At 40.4% G+C, this 22,354-nt stretch overlaps 1 protein-coding gene across 1 annotated transcript; it reads left to right on the top strand.

Annotated features, from left to right (window-relative positions):
- The first annotated feature begins 3,949 nt into the window (after nt 1-3,949).
- Nucleotides 3,950-7,373, top strand: LOC110537135 (homeobox protein Nkx-6.1). Its single transcript, XM_021622936.3, has 3 exons — nt 3,950-5,008; nt 5,379-5,551; nt 6,318-7,373. Exons 1-3 carry the CDS (start codon nt 4,462-4,464, stop codon nt 6,561-6,563), a joined length of 966 nt encoding a protein of 321 aa, XP_021478611.1. The 5' UTR covers nt 3,950-4,461; the 3' UTR covers nt 6,564-7,373.
- The last annotated feature ends 14,981 nt before the right edge of the window (nt 7,374-22,354 follow it).

Here is a 22,354-nt window from a genome sequence, read left to right as displayed (position 1 = left end):
TTTGCCCCACTGTAGGTCTGTAGCAGTTTGGGTCTAGAGTGTCACCCCCTTTGAAGAGGGGGATGACAGCGGCAGCTTTCCAATCTTTGGGAATCTCAGACGATACGAAAGAGAGGTTGAACAGGCTAGTAATAGGGGTTGCAACAATTTTGGCAGATAATTTTAGAAAGAGAGGGTCCAGATTGTCTAGCCCGGCTGATTTTGCAGCTCTTTCAGAACATTGGCTATCTGGATTTGGGTGAAGAGGAAATGGTGGGGGCTTTGGCGGGTTGCTGTGGAGGGTGCCGGGCAGTTGACCGGGGTAGGGGTAGCCAGGTGGAAAGCATGGCCAGCCGTAGAGAAATGCTTATTAAAATTCTCAATTATAGTGGATTTATCGGTGGTGACAATGTTTCCTAGCCTCAGAGCAGTGGGCAGCTGGGAGGAGGTGCTCTTATTCTCCATGGACTTTACAGTGTCCCAGAACTTTTTTGAGTTTCTGTTTGAAAAAGCTTGCCTTAGCTTTTCTAACTGGCTGTGTATATTTGTTCCAAACTTCCCTGAAAAGTTGCATATCACGGGGGCTATTTGATGCTAATGCAGAACGCCACAGGATGTTTTTGTGCTGATCAAGGGCAGACAGGTCTGGCGTGAACCAAAAATCAACTTTAGGAGACGGTCCTGGTGCTTGCTGGACTTTCCTCGGTGCTCTGAAGCCTTCTTCACAACAATTGAACCGCTCTCATTGAAGTTCTTGATGATCCGGCCCAGCTCATGGTGCAGCACTTCTTCCGGATCCATGGACTTCCGGTTGACATAGTCTCCGATCGCAGCCCTCAGTTCTCGTCCCGGTTCTGGAAGGCGTTCTGCACCCTCAATGGGTCATTGGCCAGCCTGTCATCCCCAGTCTAATGGCCAGTTGGAGTGTGCCAATCACCACCTGGGGCCAGCAACGTGTGTGGGTGGAATACACCCGCAACACCCTACCCTGCTCGGCCACTGGTCTCTTGCCCTTTGAGTGTTCCTTGGGATATCAGCCCCCACTCTTCCCTGAGCAAGAGGAAGAAGTCAGCATACCCTCTGCTCAGATGTTCGTCCGCCGCTGTCGTCGTACCTGGAAGAGAGCCCGGTCCGCTCTTCTCAAGACCATCTCCAGATATTACTGACCTCTTTCTGCCCTTGACCTGCCCCCTGTGTTAAAATAAACCTTCTGAGATTCTAACTATCCACTTCCTGTGTCTGCATCTGGGTCTTATCCTGAGTCGTGATAATTTCCTTTAATAAAAGGTAGGCCTATGGCATACATACCCCCTAAATTCGAGTGTTGGATATAACCTAACAGCCCTTCACTGATATGGAGGAAGGCTATTTAAGGAGTCCATGGTGGGTGGAGAAATTGACCACAAATCTAAAGTCTAATTTCATCTTTCAAACAGGTAGGCCTACCTCGTATTTCTTAAATAGGAAGAAATAGGCTCCAACACAAAGCCCTCTTGTTGTTAGTAAAGTTTAATTAAAATTAAGACATAGAAATGAATTATGCCTACTCAAATGTGCCTAATCTCAGCACCATGAGCTGCCGTTTTCCGGTTGATTGCGCTGAGGCTGCTGCTTCAAGTTTCAGCCACACAATGTAAATTACTCGAATCTGGCTTATTGTGAAGTCAATAACTCTGATACATACATTATGGGCAAGAAACATACTGTTTTTAATCAAATCAATTATAGTAGCAAGCTATCAAAATGTACCTCCGGTCCTTCCGATCTTCGCGCGCTCCTCAAACTGAACATAGTCTTTAGTAACGCTATTCAACTCTTAGGTCTGTAACCTGCTGGTTTTCTGTTCTACCTGATAATTAATTGCACCCAACTAAATCAGTCCTTGATTAAAGGGCAACAATGAAAAAACGCAGTTGAACTGACTTCGAGGTCCAGAGTTGAGTTTGAATGGGCTATAGGCTAGTCCGCCCGCGCACCGTTTAGGGAAGAAGCCTTTGAGTCTCCTGTACTGCCACGGTAGGCCTACACAGCACAGCCATTGGTTAGGCAGCACACAAACATGCTTATGATCAGCAAGAGCAGAGCCGACTGGGAATCAGGGTTGGAATTTCCATTACAGTGTGTAATGCATCCTAGTTTTATTTATACCATCCCACCAGCTATCCCACAAATATACCTTTGCCCGTGCTTCTCCGAGCATGCACTTTGTAGCCTATAGGCTATGGATCATTTGATTGAGCTCACACTAAATAGCCTATCGGTGCACTTGATATTACGTGCTCAGCGGAGAATCAGAGGTGAGGGGCGGCATCGGACACAAATGGATATTTAGCCTAATAAGCAACTAACTAAAACTAACTCTAAAATGAGAAATATTGAAATGTCATCAAGTACAAATTACATGACTCCACTGGACTAGATTGAACAAATATGAATCCCTCCCCTTGACTGAAATTGAAAAAGCATGACCCTCCCCCATTTCCTCCAGGTAAACATTCTGTTAATCTCGATCCATTCCTTAGAATAAAAATATATAATCAGTTGAGGTCCAGATTTTATAAAATGTAAAGTAATTGCTAGAAAATATTGGGGAAATTCAGCGTTTTATTAATTGCAGTATTAGAGTATACCACAGGGTGTCACTGGTGTCTTGCAATCCTTAAATCTAGTATAGGGCGCACTGTAGCCTAGACCTACTGAAACAGCGGTGATACATATACTTTTTTTTCTCCAATGCAGAATAATAATATTGACATCCGTTGTTAAAGACTTTTAAGTCTTCAATAGCCGATTTATTTAATGGTTATTCGTGCATTGCATTTTCTCACTCTCAATTGATAGCCTATTGCCAGGCAGCATATACCGATGCTTGAATTAAAATCAATACCAGACCGTTACCAATAAGCATTTGATAATAGTATAGCCGGTGAAACAATATCCTAATAAAGACATGTACAATTATTTTGAGGATGTCATACAGAGACAAAAAGTCCCCATATGTATTTATATTAAAATAGTTAAAGTCTTGAGTGTTCTCAATATTGATCTAATTAGGCTACAAAAGCACAAACACACGCATACAGACACGTGCTACATTTTAATCCAGGAGCACATAAATTACAACGTTTGGCCTACTATTTGGCCTTGTTGAATTTATAATAGATCATGGAGTATTACCTATATTTAGGTCTATCTATGGCTTAATGCAGAGCCATATATTTAGATACATGGCTAAATGCATATCTCAATAAACTATGCAGCTTCTTTATTCATTAAAATGTTATTTGTCACATGCGCTGAATACAACAGGTGTAGTAGACCTTACAGTGAAATGCTTTAGTCTACAATTCATGTGAATGAATATGGATGGATAAACTACATTTGGATCTAGTAGTCTATGTCACATGATGAGCAACAAACTAAAACTGGACAGTTTTATCTCCATCTCTTCCTTCAAAGACTCAGTCATGGACACTCTTACTGACAGTTGTGTCTTCTTCTCGTGATGTATTGTTGTCTCTACCTTCTTGCCTTTGTGCTGTTGTCTGTGCCCAATAATGTTTGTACTATGTTGTGTTGCTACCATGTTGACGTCATGTTGCATTGCAACCATGCTGTGTTCTCGTGTGTTGCTGCCATGCTATGTTGTTTGTTTTAAGTCTCTCTTTATGTAGTGTTGTGGTGTCTCTTGTCGTGATGTGTATTTTGTCCTATATTTTTATTCCTATTTTTATTCCTGTCCTTTTATCTAAAAAATAGATGTAGAATGGACTCGGTTGATTCGGTTCCTTTTGTGTTTAATAGCGGTTCGGATTGCAACTGTTTGAACGTGCAAATCAAAGCTATGAAAGCCAGCCAATGAGGACACACTCCTAAATCCTGTTGGCTCTTGCACTTCACACACTGCGTACGTCACCGTCGGATTACCCAATCGCAACATAAACACCTCATCTACTTTCTGTTTACTCTCAAAGTTTTTACTTTTGCTGCGAAAGACACACGAAAGTGATGATAATGTTTTATTATCTTAAAGATCGTCTTATGCATCGGAATGAAAGGGTAGCTTTTTATCTATAGATTTCAAACATTCAACAATATCAATTTCTCTAAAGCAGTCTGCCCAAATCAGTGAGGACAACTTCGGAAATTCATCCTATTTGAACGACTTCATTCCCAAGATTTACAAGGTTGAAGAAGCGGTGTTATCCCTGTAATAATAATTTTTGAATCTCTGCGAAATTAATCTGGGATTCCATGTTTCCATGTTTTAGTTTTAAAACAGGACATTTTCATTTTAGATAGACCATTTTTAAGGCGTGCACATTTTGAAGATTTGGGCTAATATAGGCCTACCCCAAAGGAAACGTGTATTGTGTTGTCTGTTGGTCGATTTGAGCAAAACTTTGCATTATTAGGCGTCTTGAGAGCGTGAGCATTGAGGATATTTTTTTACTAAACCATCACATTTACCTAGTCTCGGTTATGTTAGCAGTGGGGCAGATGGACGGGTCCCGACAGAGCGCTTTCCTCCTAAGCACCGCACCTTTAGCGGCTCTGCATAGCATGACGGAGATGAAGACCCCACTCTACCCAGCCTACACATTATCTTCCACCGGTCCGGCCTCTTCTACCTCACCTACTGCCACCTCTCCAAACCCCGGTGGCATCCCGATGTCCTCACCGGGGATCAAAACATCCTCCGGAATGTCATCTCTCGGATCGCTCCATCAATGCATTGCGCTAGGCACACCTCATGGAATAAACGACATCCTCAGTCGTCCTTCGGTCCTTGCCCCAGGAGCTGCTGCTGCCGTTGCTGCGTCCTCTTCTGCCGGCATCTTGTCCGGACTGCCCCGCTTCAGTAGCTTGAGCCCCCCGCCACCCCCTGGACTCTACTTCAGCCCCAGTGCTGTGGCAGTGGCTCGCTACCCCAAGCCCTTGACAGACCTTCCAGGCAGGACCCCGATATTCTGGCCAGGAGTCATGCAAAGCCCACATTGGAGAGACGCCAGATTCGCATGTTCACCGCGTAAGTTACTAGTCCACGTTTTTAAACTATCTGAACTTTAATTTATCGTATTTTGATGCATGATGTAGGCCTATAGCTGGAGGGGTTAATAATTATTCCCCCAGTAGCCTATGATATTTCATCCTAAAAACTGAAGCAGATCTGACTTGAATGTTTAGCTGAAATGTGAATTAAAATGGACTAACAAAGGCTTATTTTATAACAGCTCAAATGAAGTTGATTGTGATATTATAATGAGAATAGCCTAACCGTAGGCCCATCCCAACATCAAATACATGTTAATAGCCTAATATTGGCACTTTATATCAATGCATAACAATAGGCGACATTTCCTTTAATGAATTAGAAGCTTTATGTTTTACATTTTCAGATCAAAATTCTATACTGCTTGACAAAGATGGAAAAAGAAAGCACACACGTCCCACCTTCTCTGGACAGCAAATATTTGCCCTAGAAAAGACTTTTGAACAAACGAAATATCTGGCTGGACCGGAGCGAGCACGACTGGCCTACTCGCTGGGAATGACAGAGAGCCAAGTAAAGGTAAGACATATTTTGAAATAGTCTTTATAAAGTCCAATAAGATGTATAATATTGTTTAATAAGTAACCTAGTTAACCTGTCACCAAGGAGGAGCACAAAGGCCTCTTGCATAGTCTCTTCTACTCAATTAGAATTTGTCTCACGCTTTCCATTAAAGTGCCTCATGCATTTTAGACAGTAATGTTTCTTTCGTTTCAATATTCATAAATAGATAGATATCGCCTACACTTAAAGTCGAATAACAGTTGTCAAACAAATCGAAATTAAAATGACTGTATTGCATTTAATAATACATCTTTAAAGATAATTCCCAAATAATTGTTGTCATATTCACAACTATAAATATTTCTACAATATTAGTATGTATAACTAATACATTAATAATACATTACACTATAATTTAACCAGACAATTTGTTCATTTATGTCATGGAAATGTGGAAATAATGGTAGCAAAGTCTGCACAGCAGTATATAGAAAATGTGCATGTTAGCAAACAACATGGAAGGAGGCAAATTAAACCTATGTTTTCTCTTTAGAAAAATATTGAGTCCCTTTTTCTGAATGCATTATTAGAATGACATATAACCTATTATTATTATCTGTTGACTTCACGTGACTTAGACGTATGCCCTTTTACTTTGGCAGGCCAAGGCTACATTCATTATTTGTAAATGTCTGGTTGTTAATCAATATCTTTGCAATAGAGTCATGTGTAATCATATTATTTGTTGATTTCACGTAATCAACGAATATTAACCTTTTAGGTGTGGTTTCAAAACCGAAGAACGAAATGGAGAAAACGCCACGCGGCTGAGATGGCTTCGGCAAAGAAGAAGCAGGATTCGGAGACCGAGAGGCTGAACGGGGCCTCGGAGAATGAAGAGGATGATGATGATTATAACAAGCCGTTGGACCCTAACTCAGACGACGAGAAAATAACACAATTACTGAAAAAACACAAACCAAACTCCTCACTCCTTATTAATACATCAGAAAACGACAGTTCGTAGACAGACACGGGGAAAAATACGTTTGATGAAACATTTAATCGTGGAACTGGTGCAGGTTGTGTCCCTTTTTTCGTCAACATTTTTAAATGAATAAGTTTGCACGAGGACGGAGGATCAAAGGAATAGACGCAATTGTGTTGTCTGGAACAGTGGCCAAAACATGGACACAATTTATAGAAGTTTGAACGTTACGAAGATGATACTTACATGTAAATAGAAACGTGAGTTGTATTCAATAGAAATTATATTACTGTGAATATTTATGTGTAAAAAACGTTTTTTTTTTGTACAGAAAGCACTGCTGAGTCTCTTCCTCTTAGTTGTTCTGACGTCTGACATCGTTACAGCTTTGTCAATTGCAAAAAGCATAGCCTATATTTTCATGTTTAGTTTTGTTTTTGAAACTTGACATATACATTGCATTTCATAGTGAAGTAAGAAGATCCACCAGTTTGTAGGGCCCAATTTTCAACCATTAGGGCTTCCAAAAAAATATCAGAACAAGCCTAACAGGCATCCCCATTGGTTCTGTGGACTATAAGAATCGTTTTTATAGATATATATTTACAAAATAAATGGAAATGAAATTAGCCACATATTTTAAGTGTAAAGAATACCGGTTGTGACGCAATTGAAGTACATTTGTAAAATAAATGCACATTGTGTGTTTCTCTAATGGTAAAATGGTTTCCCCTCACACTTTACTTAATTTATATAATATTTTAAGTTTGTAACAGTGATTGAATCCTGCAAAAATGTGTATCGCGGGTTCATATGTAATGCACTTTTTAAAAAAAATAAAAGGTAAGATTAACGTTGCTTTACTCTGGATATATATAAAACAATTCAATTGCGTTCTTGGCAGTAATCACCTGATGGAGGACATAAAGGGAGAAAGAAGCATAGGAGGAAGCTCAAGTATTTGATTTAATTTCGTTTTATCTTATCTACCTATCAATTTATATTTGTGCACGCTAACGAAAGACACCTGAATGTATAACATGAATATGTAAATATATCATATTTGGAGATATGATGGCTACTATTCATCTTATTTGAGGGGTTATCTTTCTTAGCAGGGCGACGTAAAGTGGTTTTCTATTTGTTTATGCAAACATTTCATATGTATGTATGATGATTATGATAATTATGATTATTATTGATGATGATTACATTATGTCACTATTCCTTCCAAGACATGCGATGAGATAAGAACATCTATTGTTGCCTATAACCAAGCTTTAACAACAACAATAATGATTATTATTATTAATATTTATAATAAAACTATAATAGCATCCACTCTCCAGTGCTTTTATCAAAAAATATTCTGCCCACTTTCCCTAGATTACTGAATCACAAAATAGAATTTTGAATTTCGAATCGAATAAGTAAGCCTTGACCACAGAGGGTCTAACTAGTAGCCTATTGTCTTGCATTTACAGCATCGCATATCGTCGATATTAATGAATTCAAATTGTGTATCTGGCTGAAATTGTTCTTTGTGTGATGGGGTGAAGATATATTCGATGGGCAGAATGTGTTTCAACAGTTTTCATGGCCTGAAAAGTTCATAATTAATTTATCTGGCGCGGAATCTAGAAAATGAATTCTGCAGTGTCTGTGCGTCTACAGATTCGCGTGATTACATCAGCATGTTATTTAAAATTGGAAATCCCTCAACCGATGTACAAACAGATCCAGTAAATATTTAATTGATCAGATGTGGATCGAAGATGCGGCTTTCACCAGGCATAGGAGACTCACTGTTGGTAAATACTGGATTTAAGACTTTAGTGAGCGGAGTCTGTGAATAGTGTCATCAAAATGTGGTCTTTATGATATGTCTAGAGACAAATGCTAATTTCTAAATCTAATCTGCAGTTGTATTGTACATTTGCAATATAGTAGGCCTAATAGCAGGCCTACATCTATCTATACAATGACAATTTTGAGAAGAAAAAAAAGTCAGTTCATGAAACTGAAAGAATACAACGATTTCTCAGATAGATATGATTTCGAATGCAGAAATTGTTAGTTGCTCCAACGTAAGCCTCTACGAAGTACTTGCTACCAGACAGAAGGACCTGTAGTTTATGGATGATACAGTACACTACTGAGGGCAGTCACGCAGTAAAAGGCTTGTAGACTTGAAAGGTATACATATATATATATATATATATATATATATATATATATATATATATATATATATATATATATTCCTAATAGGCTACTTGAGGCAGAATGTCAGATCAAAATAGATGTATTGAAATCCTGCAGTTGTGCTACATCTTCAAGAGAACGTGGACAGAGTGACAATTTAGTAAGCCAAAATACACTGCCACCACATTTTTAACACGATGTTGATTGATACAAGTAGACTGCAAAAGCCGACAATTATGATTTGTCTGTCTCAAACGAGAAATATTATTGTGGCATATTTAAGAACATATTTTACAATTGAACTCCTGTGTATATTTGATGCCATTTTATTAACAGCACTAAAGCATAACAGGAATGCAATAGTTCCAACCTTCATGTTTCAGTTTCACGCAAAACTGCACAGGTAAACATGGTTTTATATTTTCACTGAAATTATGTCACGGTCAAATGACAATACCATGAAGACGTGAAACATCGGGGCCGTTCAAGAGTCGTCACTAGTTACCACAGCTACAAGTCATAAACCCCGCTTATTTCGACAATTTCTCTTATTAAAATGTGATTTTAAATATAAGTGGATTTAACAAGTGACATCAATAAGGCATCATAGCTTTCAACTGGATTCACCTGGTCAGTTTGTCATGGAAAGAGCAGGTGTTCTTAATGTTTTGTATAATTGGTGTATATATAAACTCAGCAAAAAAAGAAACGTCCTTTCACTGCCAACTGCGTTTATTTTCAGCAAACTTAACATGTGTAAATATTTGTATGACTATAACAAGATTCAACAACTGAGACATAAACTGAACAAGTTCCACAGACATGTGACTAACAGAAATGGAATAATGTGTCTCTGAACAAAGGGGGGTCAAAATCAAAAGTAACAGTAAGTATCTGGTGTGGCCACCAGCTGCATTAAGTACTGTAGTGCATCTCCTCATCATGGACTGCACGAGATTTGCCAGTTCTTGCTGTGAGATGTTACCCCAGTCTTCCACCAAGGCACCTGCAAGTTCCTGGACATTTCTGGGAGGAATGGCCCTAGCCCTCACCCTCCAATCCAACAGGTCCCAGACGTGCTCAATGGGATTGAGATCCGGGCTCTTCTCTGGCCATGGCAGAACACTGACATTCCTGTCTTGCAGGAAATCACGCACAGAGTGAGCAGTAGGGCTGGTGGCATTGTCATGCTGGATGGAGGGTCATGTCAGGATGAGCCTGCAGGAAGGGTGCCACATGAAGGAGGAGAATGTCTTCCCTGTAACGCACAGTGATGAGATTGGCTGCAATGACAACAAGCTCAGTCCGATGATGCTGTGACACACCGCCCCAGACCATGATGGACCCTCCACCTCCAAATCAATCCCGCTCCAGAGTACAGGCCTCGGTGTAATGCTCATTCCTTCAACGATAAACGCGAATCAGACCATCTCCCCTGGTGAGACAAAACCGCGACTCGTCAGTGAAGAGCACTTTTTGCCAGTCCTGTCTGGTCCAGCGACGGTGGGTTTGTGGCGACGTTGTTGCTGTTGATGTCTGGTGAGGACCTGCCTTACAACAGCCCTACAAGCCCTCAGTCCAGCCTCTCCCCGCCTATTGCGGACAGTCTGAGCACTGATGGAGGGATTGTGCGTTCCTGGTGTAACTCGGGCAGTTGTTGTTGCCATCCTGTACCTGTCCTGCAGGTGTGAAGTTCGGATGTACTAATCCTGTGCAGGTGTTATTGCACGTGGTCTGCCACTGCGAGGATGATCAGCTGTCCGTCCTGTCTCCCTATAGAGCTGTCTAGGCATCTTACAGTACGGCCATTGTAATTTATTGCCCTGGCCACATCTGCAGTCCTCATGCCTCCTTGCAGCATGCCTAAGGCACATTCATGCAGATGAGCAGGGTCCCTGGGCATCTTTCTTTGGGTGTTTTTCAGAGTCAGTAGAAAGGCCTCATTAGTGTCCTAAGTTTTCATAACTGTGACCTTAATTGCCTACTGTCTGTAATCTGTTAGTGTCTTAACGACCGTTTCACAGGTGCATGTTCATTAATTGTTTATGGTTCATTGAACGAGCATGGGAAACAGTGTTTAAACCCTTTACAATGATCTGTGAAGTTATTTGGATTTTTACAAATTATTTATTATTATCTCTGTTGCCATGCACCTGCAAAAAGTTTGCTCAGCTGTGCGAGTGCCTTTTGAATTACGAATTATCTTTGAAAGACAGAGTCCTGAGTGCTAAATATGAGCTGTTGATGCGCTGGTGAATGCTGGTTCTGTGGGTTTCTCTCTATAGAGAGAGAGAGAGATACATATATATATATACAGTTCAAGTCAAAAGTTTATATACATGTAGAAAATAGCAAAAATAAAGAAAAACCCTTGAATGAGTAGGTGTGTCCAAACTTTTGACTAGCATATATATTTGTAAATGTATATATATATACAGTACAAGTCAAAAGTTTGGACACACTCATTCAAGGGTTTTTCTTGTTTTTTGCTATTTTCTACATTGTAGAATAATAATGAAGACATCAAAACTATGAAATAACACACATAGAATAATGTAGTAACCAAAACAGTGTTAAATAAATCAAAATATATTTATTTTGAGATTCTTCAATGTTGCCACCTGTCACGACTTCCGCCGAAGTCGGTCCCTCTCCTTGTTCGGGCGGTGTTCGGCGGTCGACGTCACCGACCTTCTAGCCATCACTGATCCATTTTTCATTTTCAATTGGTTTTGTCTTGTCTTCCTGTACACCTGATTCCAATCCCATCAATTGCATGTTGTGTATTTAACCCTCTGTTTCCCCTCATGTCCTTGTCGGATATTCTTTTATTGTATGTGATTGTGCTAGTATTTGTTGGTGTGCGATGGGTTTTGTACCCACTTTGTTATTTTTTATATATTTTAGTTTTTGGAGTTTGGTCAGCATTTATTAAGCGACTCCGTATATACCAAGTTTGTTCTCCTGCGCCTGACTTCCCTGCCACCAACACGCACCCATTACACCACCCTTTGCCTTGATGACAGCTTTGCACACTCTTGGCATTCTCTCAACCAGCTTCACGAGGAATGCTTTTCCAGTAGTCTTGAAGGAGTTCCTACATATGCTGAGCACTTGTTGGCTGCTTTTCATTCACTCTGTGGTCCAACTCATCCCAAACCATCTCAATTGGTTTGAGGTCGGGTGATTGTGGAGGCCAGGTCATCTGATGCAGAACTCCATCACTCTCTTTCTTGGTAAAATAGCCCTTGCACAGCCTGGAGGTGTGTTTTGAGTCATTGTCCTGTTGAAAAACAAATGATAGTCCCACTAAGCCAAACCAGATGGGATGGCGTATCGCTGCATAATGCTGTGGTAGCCATGCTGGTTAAGTGTGCCTTGAATTCTAAATAAATCACTAGCAAAGCACCCCCACACCATCACACCTCCTCCTCCATGCTTCACGGTGGGAACCACACATGCGGAGATCATCTGTTCACCTACTCTGCTTCTCACAAAGACATGGAGGTTGGAACATAAATTTGGACTCATCGACCAAAGGACAGATTTCCACCTGTCTAATGTCCATTGCTCATGTTTCTTTCCCCAAGCAAGTCTTCTTCTTATTGATGTCCTTTAGTAGTGGTTTCTTTGCAGCAATTTGACCATGGAGGCTTGATTCACGCAGTCTCTTCTGAACATTTGATGTTGAGATGTGTCTCTTGCTTGAACTCTGTGAAGCATTTATTTAGGCTGCAATCTGAGGTGCAGTTAACTCTAATGAACTCATCCTCTGCAGCAGAGGTAACTCTGGGTCTTCCATTCCTGTGGCGGTCCTCATAAGAGCCAGTTTCATCATAGCGCTTGATGGTTTTTGCGACTGCAGCTGAAGAAACTTGAAAAGTTCTTGAAATTTTCCAGATTGACTGACCTTCATGTCTTAAAGTAATTGACTGTTGTTTCTCTTTGCTTATTTGAGCTGTTCTTGCCATAATACGGACATGGTCTTTTACCAAATAGGGCTATCTTCTGTATGCCACCCCTAAATTGTGACAACACAACTGATTTTCACAAATTAACTTTATACACGGCTCACCTGTTAATTAAAATGCATCCCAGGTGACTACCTCATGAAGCTGGCTGAGAGAATGCCAAGAGTGTGCAAAGCTGTCATCAAGGCAAAGGGTGGCTACTTTGAGGAATCTCACATATAACATTTATTTTGATTTGTTTAACACTGTTTTGGTTACTCCATGAATCTATATGTGTTATTTCATAGTTTTGATGTCACTATTAAAACCAATTTTACCTTTGTGACTGTGCTAGTTAGAGGAAACCCTGTTCAAGTTAGAGGCCTTAACATTTGGCAATTTATAAAGATTTGGCCAACAGTCCTACTAAATATGTTTATGTTTGTAGGCTATCCCAATATAACTGGCATGCATTTTCTAAATGTCCTGGAGTCAAATACAGGCCACATAATGCTTTTGTCTTTGCAAAAGCCAATGTTAGACTTTTATCATTTTTACTCAATTACTCCCATTGCTCCTATCACTGTGCTCTTATTCCCCTTTTCTGTTCATACTGGCAGTGAAAATGAATTTCTTTGCACAAAACTGTGACTTCCTTGAAGGCATCCTATTAGTGGAAACCACCTCCAGCCCAAAGTGTGATGCACGAGGACCATGCAACCTGAGAGAGAGCTCATGAGACCAGCAAGATGGTGACCAGCGTGAATAGTGGTTAGGATGACTAGATACTTCGTTATTATTAAATTGAGTAGCTAGGCCTTCTGCAGTGGCCACACTCAATGGAATTATTTCAGATGGAGGTTGCGGTATGGCAATGTCATGTCATGGCGCTGGGGAGATAGCTCCTCTATGTACCTGGCATCGCACACTGCCACATGGGTCAGTGCAGTGTGTGCTACTTGTCATTCTTAGCTGCTGCTACTTTTCAATTTCTTTTTATGGCTATAATATCAGTCGGCACAAAAAGCACTCAAAATGAGCTTTGTCCTGTCCACCTCCTCAAATGGATTTTGAATGAGTAATGAAATACGGACTCACTCTGGGTGAGAACTAAAGAGTGCATGTTTTATTTTAAAAAATCAAGTTATTCTGAAAAGCAGCAACCAAAGTGGTTATCACTGGACATAGTTTTCATTTTGGCACGACGTGGCCTCTCAATAAAACTGGTGGAAGAATAAGTGTTTGTACCCAAAATATTCTGACATTGGTGATTTTATTATTGTGAGATTTTTACAAGATGTGATTTCTAGCACAATATGAGTGCCAGAGTGCTAAATATGAGCTGTTGATGCGCTGGTGAATGCTGGTTCTGTGGGTTCCAGGTGTCGAGATCACTGGTTCTGTGGGTTCCAGGGGTGGTGAACGCTGGTTCTGTGTGTTCCAGGTGTCGAGATCACTGGTGCTGTGGGTTCCAGGGGTGGTGAACGCTGGTTCTTTGGGTTCCAGGTGTGGAGAACACTGGTTCTGTGTGTTCCAGGTGTGGAGAACATGAGTAGTTTTCCCCAGGGACTGGCAGCAGCATCTGCCGACTTATTGCTCTGCCAGCCTGACTGCCAGCCTGCCTGCCAGCCTGCTCTCTGACAACACTCACCTACACCACTCTGCCAACCATTGCTGTCCTACTAGATCTGCCAGACGCTACTGGGTCTCCAGCTTCCCCAATAAAACACACCCTGGAGGAGAGGTTAATTGGTAGAGAAATAAATGCCCTGCTTCTAAAGAAGGCATTTGTACACTCTGACCTATACAGTTTCACTATGCCTCAGCCCTTGTCTCAATGTACATTGTATTATTGTTACATCAGAAAGTGAATTTGTGGTAAAAAAAAAAAACATTTAGCTTGGAGCAATGTAATGTCATGATGACTAACTGCATGGTTCTGAAAATAACATGTTTTTGGGAAGCTTTTTATTGAGGTTAAACAAAAAACCCAAATGGATTCATCATAATACCCAAAATATACAATACCATTTATGGTTTTAACTATGTTTTCATATCCCTACCTGTTAAAACCCCAATAAATAATGTGCTATTTAGTGGTCTGACTAGTGTGTTAGCCTTAGCTTGCTATCTTCATAAAGAGCCCGTTGATGGGGCTCTCAGTTGACCATGTTCTACAAGAGATTGCACACAAAGACATGAGTCACAGGAGGCTAATTCATTCTTGCAGTGTTACATTGCTCAGGGAGCGGAGTAATCAGTGGCCCATAGAGTCTGGAAATAAAGTCAATGTTAATTGCTCTGTCTGCTTGAGCAAATAAATGGCAACTTATGTTGATGATTAACTCGATCCCACGATAGACAAGTATTTATGCAGGTGGCAGGTGCCTTCACCTGGTGTGTGTGTGGTGTGTGTATGTATATTTCATCGATCAGATAACATCTACAGTCCTTGGCCTTTGTGGCCTTTTTAGTGTTGTGCCCACGTCCCCTGACTGTCTCCTGACTCTGTGTCTGGGGAAGACACCCTGGGTGGGATGTTTCTCAAGTAGTTTTTCTGAGATAATCTCCTCTAATGATGTCTCACCTCTCTCCTGTCAATGCCATCACTCTTATACTGGCTTATGAACAGATGTAGTTGCACAAATAGAGAGATGTAAGTAAGCATGAAAACCATACTTAAAGCTAGGATCCTTAATTGAAACAATAACAAAGAGGACACTCCGCCTCAGTTTTGGTGAAAAGCTAAACGATGGGCCTGGAGAAATGTAAACACTCAAATTCATAGACAGAGGTGTGGAGGCAAAGACTGACCATCCGTAATATCAAAATGATAGTTTTAACCATGTTTTGAGACTAATATATATATATATATTTGCATTGTTTACAAACATTAGAGCAAAACAAGCTTATATTTTGGGTTCTGATGGGGTAAGACAGTTGAACTGAGCTAATGAGGCATCTCTAATCAAATCAAATTATATTTGTCACATGCACTGAATACAACAGGTGTAGACTTTACTTACTTACGAGACCTTTCCCAACAATGCAGAGTTAAAAAGTAAGATAAATTAGCAAAAAATGAAATAGTAAAACAATAAAATAAGAATAAGTAGACAAATGGTACTGAGTCAATATGTAGCGGTACAAAAATCAATGGGTATATATATATTATTTAATTAATAAGTCTAAATATTGACGTAACAAGTAACTAAGGATTAAAGCTAATCCTTACTCAGTCAGATGACAACACAGGTTGTAGGTGTACTAGTAATAACTCATTCTCAGACTGTTCTGTCTCTGAGCTTATGCTATTTTTAACACTGCTCTTATCAATGTTGCTTCTTATTAAAAAAAGGGACGTAAACTGTTGTGATTGATGAGGAGACTAAAGTTGGGAATGGCCTCGTTCAAAGAGCTCTGCGCAGAAGCTCGATGCTTGGTTAAAGACTTTGTGTCATTTCTCCTGCTTTGGAATAGAGGAATGAAGGAAGGGGGAAAGCTGGGCTAAGTAATGACAAAATGAGCACCTTCAGTGGACTGGCTGCGAAAAAACCTGCCCTCATCACCCAAGTCTTTCGCTCTGAATATTATTAGCAATAGCTGTGCTAAAATAACCTGTTAACACTTATCATAGTCCACCAATAATAACCTCCTCAATCATATTTTAAAAGTCATGTCAAGCCGGCCAAGTGTAATTCATCTCTATGCAAATACATCAGTGCTCGCCCATTAGTGTATTGCTAAGGGGTTTTATTCAAATGCATTCTTTCCCTCTTCATTTTTTACTAAGGACCAATAAAACACTAGCCCCTATTGCTCAAGAATTATAGCAACTATTACAGGAACATATGGACAGCATGCACTCTGAAAATAAAAAACAACAGATAAAGTGGCAGGGTCATGGTGGGGTGAAAACACTTAGGAAAATGGTGGTGAATTAATAGATTGTGCCCTGGCGTTCTGAGGAAGCCTTAGCCGAGTCTGCCATAGCGATCAAAGCCTGATTATACATTCATTTGGGGCTGGATCCCTGACGTAGGATGCAAAGCCCTCACTCACCAAGGTGGAGTTATTGCCACCAAAAAGTGTAATGGGGTAATTAATAAAAAAGTGATGAAGTGCATTCATAATGTGTTATGCCCTTAATTAATGGAATTAAAGCAGCAGTATGGTGCTGGATTCCTTTCATGTACTGATGGTCTTATGGAGTGTATATTATCTAGGTGTAGAGAGGGGAAGGAAGGGAATGAAAGTGTCCACTGGTTGGTGAAGGTTGAATCAGTTTCATGCAGAGTTCCCAGCAGTCTGGAGTTGTTAATCAGAGGTGTTGTAGGAGTATTAGCTAAGTTGATACATGTGTTGGAGGAGCCCAGGTAGGGGATCTGTTGTCTTCTGGCTGTCTGTTGGAATGGTCACACAATGCTGTTACAGTATGAGACTGCTCTTGTTTCATGTACTGTACATAATGATTGATGCTCAGTTAAACTATGAAATGGAATGACCCAGCCCAGTAACTGTCCTCCAATTGGTGATTGAGTTTCAGTGATTTAACGTGTTGTTCTTAGTGACTATGCGTCACGTTGGGCAGAGCTGCACCAATATACAGGATATTTGCATGCAACTCTGTTATTTCATGTCACAACAACATTACACACCAGTTTAGCAAACAATTACTTTTTCTAAAAAAATTAGCTTGATCTAATAAAGAATAAATGGTTGCTTTTCCATTGTATTGTTTTTTGAAACATTTTTGTTGAGTAAGGCAGCTCCAAAATGCAACTGTTTCAGCCTCGCTTGGTGTTTTCTTTAGAGGAGGGGCAGACAGAGACATTACAGTGTGTAGGCATCGTTGATCTTCTCTGGTTGCATGTGATTGGCTCAGGGTGGGGGACACTATGTCCCCCATGACCTGCTGGGAGAGCTGGCCAGCAAAAGCCCATCTTCGATGTTCCATTGATTTACAGTAGAAGTGCCCGCCCAAGAAGACTCATTGTCATTGGCCACAGATAAATCAACGTCTTATACCCGGTAACTTTGATTGGACTCATCTGTCAACTTTATAGATAGAGAGTTGTTTACCTTGCACTGTTATCAAGTATTCAAGCAAGGTAGCTTAGCTAGATGAAACATGTCGACTTGCTTAGTTTTTTCCTAGCAAATCATTTTCAAACTTAGCGTTATGAAGGAAATGTAGAGCTAAAATGTATTGGTGCTCATAAGCCACCTACACGTTAAAATATAGCCATCTATTAAAATAAGTAGAGTGGTTGGTGGTGGTTCATGGACATCTGTTTTGAGGTATGCTAGCTATAATATCCAGGCTAGCTATATAATCCAGGCTAGCCATAATATCCAGGCAAGCTATATTATCCAGTCTAGCCATAATATCCAGTCTAGCTATACAATCCAGGCTAGCCATAATATCCAGGCTAGCTATAGTATTCTACTGTATAGGCTTCATGTACAGTGTCTTTGGAAATTTTTCAGACCCCTTGACCTTCTCCACATTTTGTTACGTTACAGCCTTATTCTAAAATGGATGAAATAAAAAAAATCCTCATCAATCTACACACAATACCCCATAATGTCAAAGCGAAAACAGTTTTTAGACATTTAGCACATTTCTGAAAAAAAACAAAACAGAAATAACTTATTTACATAAGTATCCTTTTTCTATTGATCATCCTTGAGATGTTTCTACATCTTGATTGGAGCCCACAAGTGGTAAATTCAATTGGAAACCAAGGCATGAGGTCGAAGGAATTTTCCGTAGAGCTCCAAAACAGGATTGTGTCTAGGCACAGATCTGTAGATGGGTACCAAAACATGTCTGCAGCATTGAAAGTCCCCAAGAACACAGTGGCCTCCATCATTCTTAAATGGAAGAAGTTAGGAATCACCAAGACTCTTCCTAAAGCTGGCCACCTTGCCAAACTGAGCAATCGGGGGAGAAGGGCCTTGGTCAGGGAGGTGACCAAGAACTCGATGGTCATTCTGACAGAGCTCTAGAGTTCCTCTGTGGAGATGGAAGAAACTTCCTGAAGGACAACCATCTCTGCAGCACTCCACCAATCAGGCCTTTATGGGAGAGTGGCCAGAGGGAAGCCACAGCTCAGTAAAAGGCACATGAATTCCCGCTTGGAGTTTGCCAAAAGGCATCTAAAGACTCTCAGACCATGAGAAACAAGATTCTCTGGTCTGATGAAACCAAGGTTGAACTCTGTGGCCTGAATGCCAAACGTCACATCTGGAGGAAACCTGTCACCATCCCTACAGTGAAACATGGTGGTGGCAGCATCATGCTGTGGGGATGTTTTTCAGCGGCAGGGACTGGGAGACTGAAAGATGAACGGAGCAAAGTACAGAAAGATCCTTGTTGAAAACCTGCTCCAGAGCACCCAGGACCTCAGACTGGGGCAAAGGTTCACCTTCCAACAGGACAACGACCATAAGCACACAGCCAAGACAACACAGGAGTGGCTTCGGGACAAGTCTCTGAATGTCCTTGAGTGGCCCAGACAGAGCCCGGACTTGAACCCGATCTAAAATCTCTGGAGAGACCTGGAAATAGGTGTGCAGCAACGCTCCCCATACAACCTGACAGCGCTTGAGATGATCTGCGGAAGAATGGGAGAAACTCCCCAAATACAGGTGTGCCAAGCTTGTAGCGTCATACCCAAGAAGACTCGAGGCTGTAATCGCTGCCAAAGGTGCTTCAACAAAGTAAAGAGTCTGAATACTTATATAAATGTGATTTTTTTGTTTTGTATTTGTAATAAATGTGCAAACATTTCTAAAAACCATTTTTTTCTTTGCCATTATGGGCTATTGTGTGTAGATTGATGAGGGAAAAAAATCAATTTGATACATTTTAGAATAAGGCTGTAACCTAACAAAATGTGGAAAAAGTCAAGTGGTCTGAATACTTTACGACGGCACTGTATTATTGTTGTTTGATGGCAGACTGTAATACCCATGGAACCACGTATAGAAGAAGGGTTAGTAATACATATATCTGATGAATTTGGAAATGTGCAGCATATTGTTAACCTGGCCCCTATGTAACAGGTAGTCAGACACACGCAGTGTCGCAATATTGTCGACCAATTACTAGCTAGTTTACTCTATCCAAGTATGCTCGACTACTGTGGTCTTCTGTGCAATAAGAGCTAAAGATATAGAAAATAGCCATAAACTGGTCATAACCCAAATGTTCTAATGTTTGTGTGTGTGGCTCAAAACTCGTTTCTGGGACTGGTTATTAGTGCATTCAATGTGTATCCAGTGTAGTGTACTGCCGGTTTCGATGAATATCATGAGCTTTGTTGATTGAGTTTTCCCTACCAATATTTTCATGTTAAAATCCGCACGGGTTATTCTAAGATTGAGGTATGTAATCCAGAACAGTTTCCCAATGCATGTGATCTCTGATTTATAGAGACATGAGCAAGTTTCTCATTCAATATCCAGAATTTTTACTTTAATAGTACATTTATCTTGGGGGGTGTTGGTGGGGCGGGATTATCTGATTATCTGTCATTTAATGGTTGATCAAAGTCTCAAGATCCTGTCATAGCTGTGTGAGTGGTGGATTTCTCTTTTTTATGGAGTCATTAATTTAATCCGGATCATTAGCTTCTATACAGATCCTATGTTTTGACAAATGCAGCCTGTGAATCATGATAATGTGCCTCCCTCCCGGCCGTGACACCGCCGTCATCAGCCTCCCTTCCTATCCCGCCGAATGCATCACATGATAAACAGGGAACTGCCCCGCCATATTATCTAAACGTCTTTAAGGGGGTGTCTCTACTCAGGCCCGTCACTCCATTACTGTAGACGTCTCACTCAATAGCGACCGCGTTGTCGCTGTGACACGTGGCCAATGACAGCAATTTCATTGTGACTGTCGGTGCGTTTGGGGGAAACAGCATTAAATATTAGGCCCGGAAGAAAAATGACGAAAAGGTGAACATCCCCTGTAGCCACAGAAATATTATTGTCACATCTGGTGCTGCTTTACATGTGCAGTGATGTTTTGGGAGGAATAAGATATTCCCATTCCAGATGCATTTGGTTGGTTTTAAAGGATGGCTAGCAATTTGTGTGTAGTCCCAAGGTTGCCGCTTCTACATGGATAACTGCATTTTGAAAATGGGGATTTAAAAACTAATTTTCTACAATTCTCTCTGTCCCCAAAGTATTATTGGTCTAATGTCTTTAGAGGGGCAATCAGCAGTAGAACCAATAACAACATGTCTCCCAGCCCCTGTTTCAGTAAAACGCTGAGAGATGGGGCTGGAGAAATGTAACCACTCTCAAATTCTTAGACAGAGCTTTGGATGCAAAGACTGACTGTCCATGATATCAAAATTAGAGTTTTAACCATATTTTGAGGCTCCAGAATATAGTGTTTGTTTACATTTACTTAGTTTATAAACATTTGAGTACAACAAGCTTATATTCTGGGTTCTGATGGGTTATAACAGCTGAACTAAGCTCATGAGGCATTTATATACTGGTTATACCAAACAATAGGAATGTCTTCCTAAAATTCAAATCAAATCAAATTGTATTTGTCACATGCGCTGAATACAGAAGGTGTAGTGAAATTACAGTGAAATGCTTACATACAAGCCCTTAACCAACAATGCAGTTTAAGAAAAATACCTACAAAAATAAGAAATAAAAGTAACAAATAATTGAAGAGCAGCAGTAAAATAACAATAGCGAGGCTATGCACATTGAGTTGCACGTTCCACGCTAGCCGATGTTGACTCCAATGCTTCCCACAGTTGTGTCAAGTTGGCTGCTTGTCCTTTAGGTGGTGAACCATTCTTGATACACGCAGAAAACTGTTGAGTGTGAAAAACCCAGCAGCGTTGCATTTCTTGACACAAACCGGTGACCTGGCACCTACTACTACAACCCATTCAAAGGCACTTACTGTAAATCTTTTGTCTTGCTCATTCACCACCTGAATGGCACACATACACAATCCATGTCCCAATTCCCAAGGCTTAAAAATCATTATTTAACCTTTTACTGCAGTGTGCTAAATCAGGGTCATACAGAGTGTTTCTTGGTAGTCTTAAAGAAATCTACTTTGAAACAAAAGTATATACCTCACACATGGTTATGAGCTTCTAAAAAGGAGGAGAAAAAAGGAGACAACCGAGTTTGCATCCCAATATTACATTTTATATACAGTACATCACAGAACACTGAAATACAACAAAAGTGTTTGACATAGAAACACCGTATTTTGATCGTTTTAAAAATTTGTATAATCTTTATTAATTGTAAAATTATAAAAAAAACATTAATAACATTCAACCCAAGAGGCCAAAGAGGGCGCTTTTGGAAAGGGCTTCATCTACACTGATTGGAGTGGATTTAACAAGTGAAGTCAATATGGGATCACAGCTTTCACCTGGATTCAACTGGAAAGAGCAGGTGTTCTTAATGTTTTATGTACTCAGTGTAAATTACAGACATAGGATCTTGATTTGAGCCAGTTTGCTACAGTAGGAAAATAATCCTGCACAACAGCAAATTGTGTAAAATGTGAATTATTATGTGGATTATAATAAATTGACATTTTTTGTAGGGGTTGATCAAAGCAAATTAAGGGTACACTACATATCATTCATTTATAAATCCTAAAATGGA

Source organism: Oncorhynchus mykiss, chromosome 12 (genome assembly GCF_057628025.1).
Source record: "Oncorhynchus mykiss isolate SJ-2025 chromosome 12, ASM5762802v1, whole genome shotgun sequence".
Lineage (NCBI taxonomy): Eukaryota > Metazoa > Chordata > Actinopteri > Salmoniformes > Salmonidae > Oncorhynchus > Oncorhynchus mykiss.
Note: the sequence above shows the minus strand (reverse complement) of the source record. Positions and strands in the feature narration are given on the sequence as shown.

What these genes read in the sequence shown, in the direction of transcription:
- LOC110537135 (XM_021622936.3), top strand. Translation starts at nt 4,462, where the DNA reads ATGTTAGCAGTGGGGCAGATGGACGGGTCCCGACAGAGCGCTTTCCTC. An exon ending in CAGATTCGCATGTTCACCGC is followed by an intron (nt 5,009 to 5,378) that starts GTAAGTTACTAG and finishes TTACATTTTCAG; the next exon opens with ATCAAAATTCTATACTGCTT. An exon ending in TGACAGAGAGCCAAGTAAAG is followed by an intron (nt 5,552 to 6,317) that starts GTAAGACATATT and finishes TTAACCTTTTAG; the next exon opens with GTGTGGTTTCAAAACCGAAG.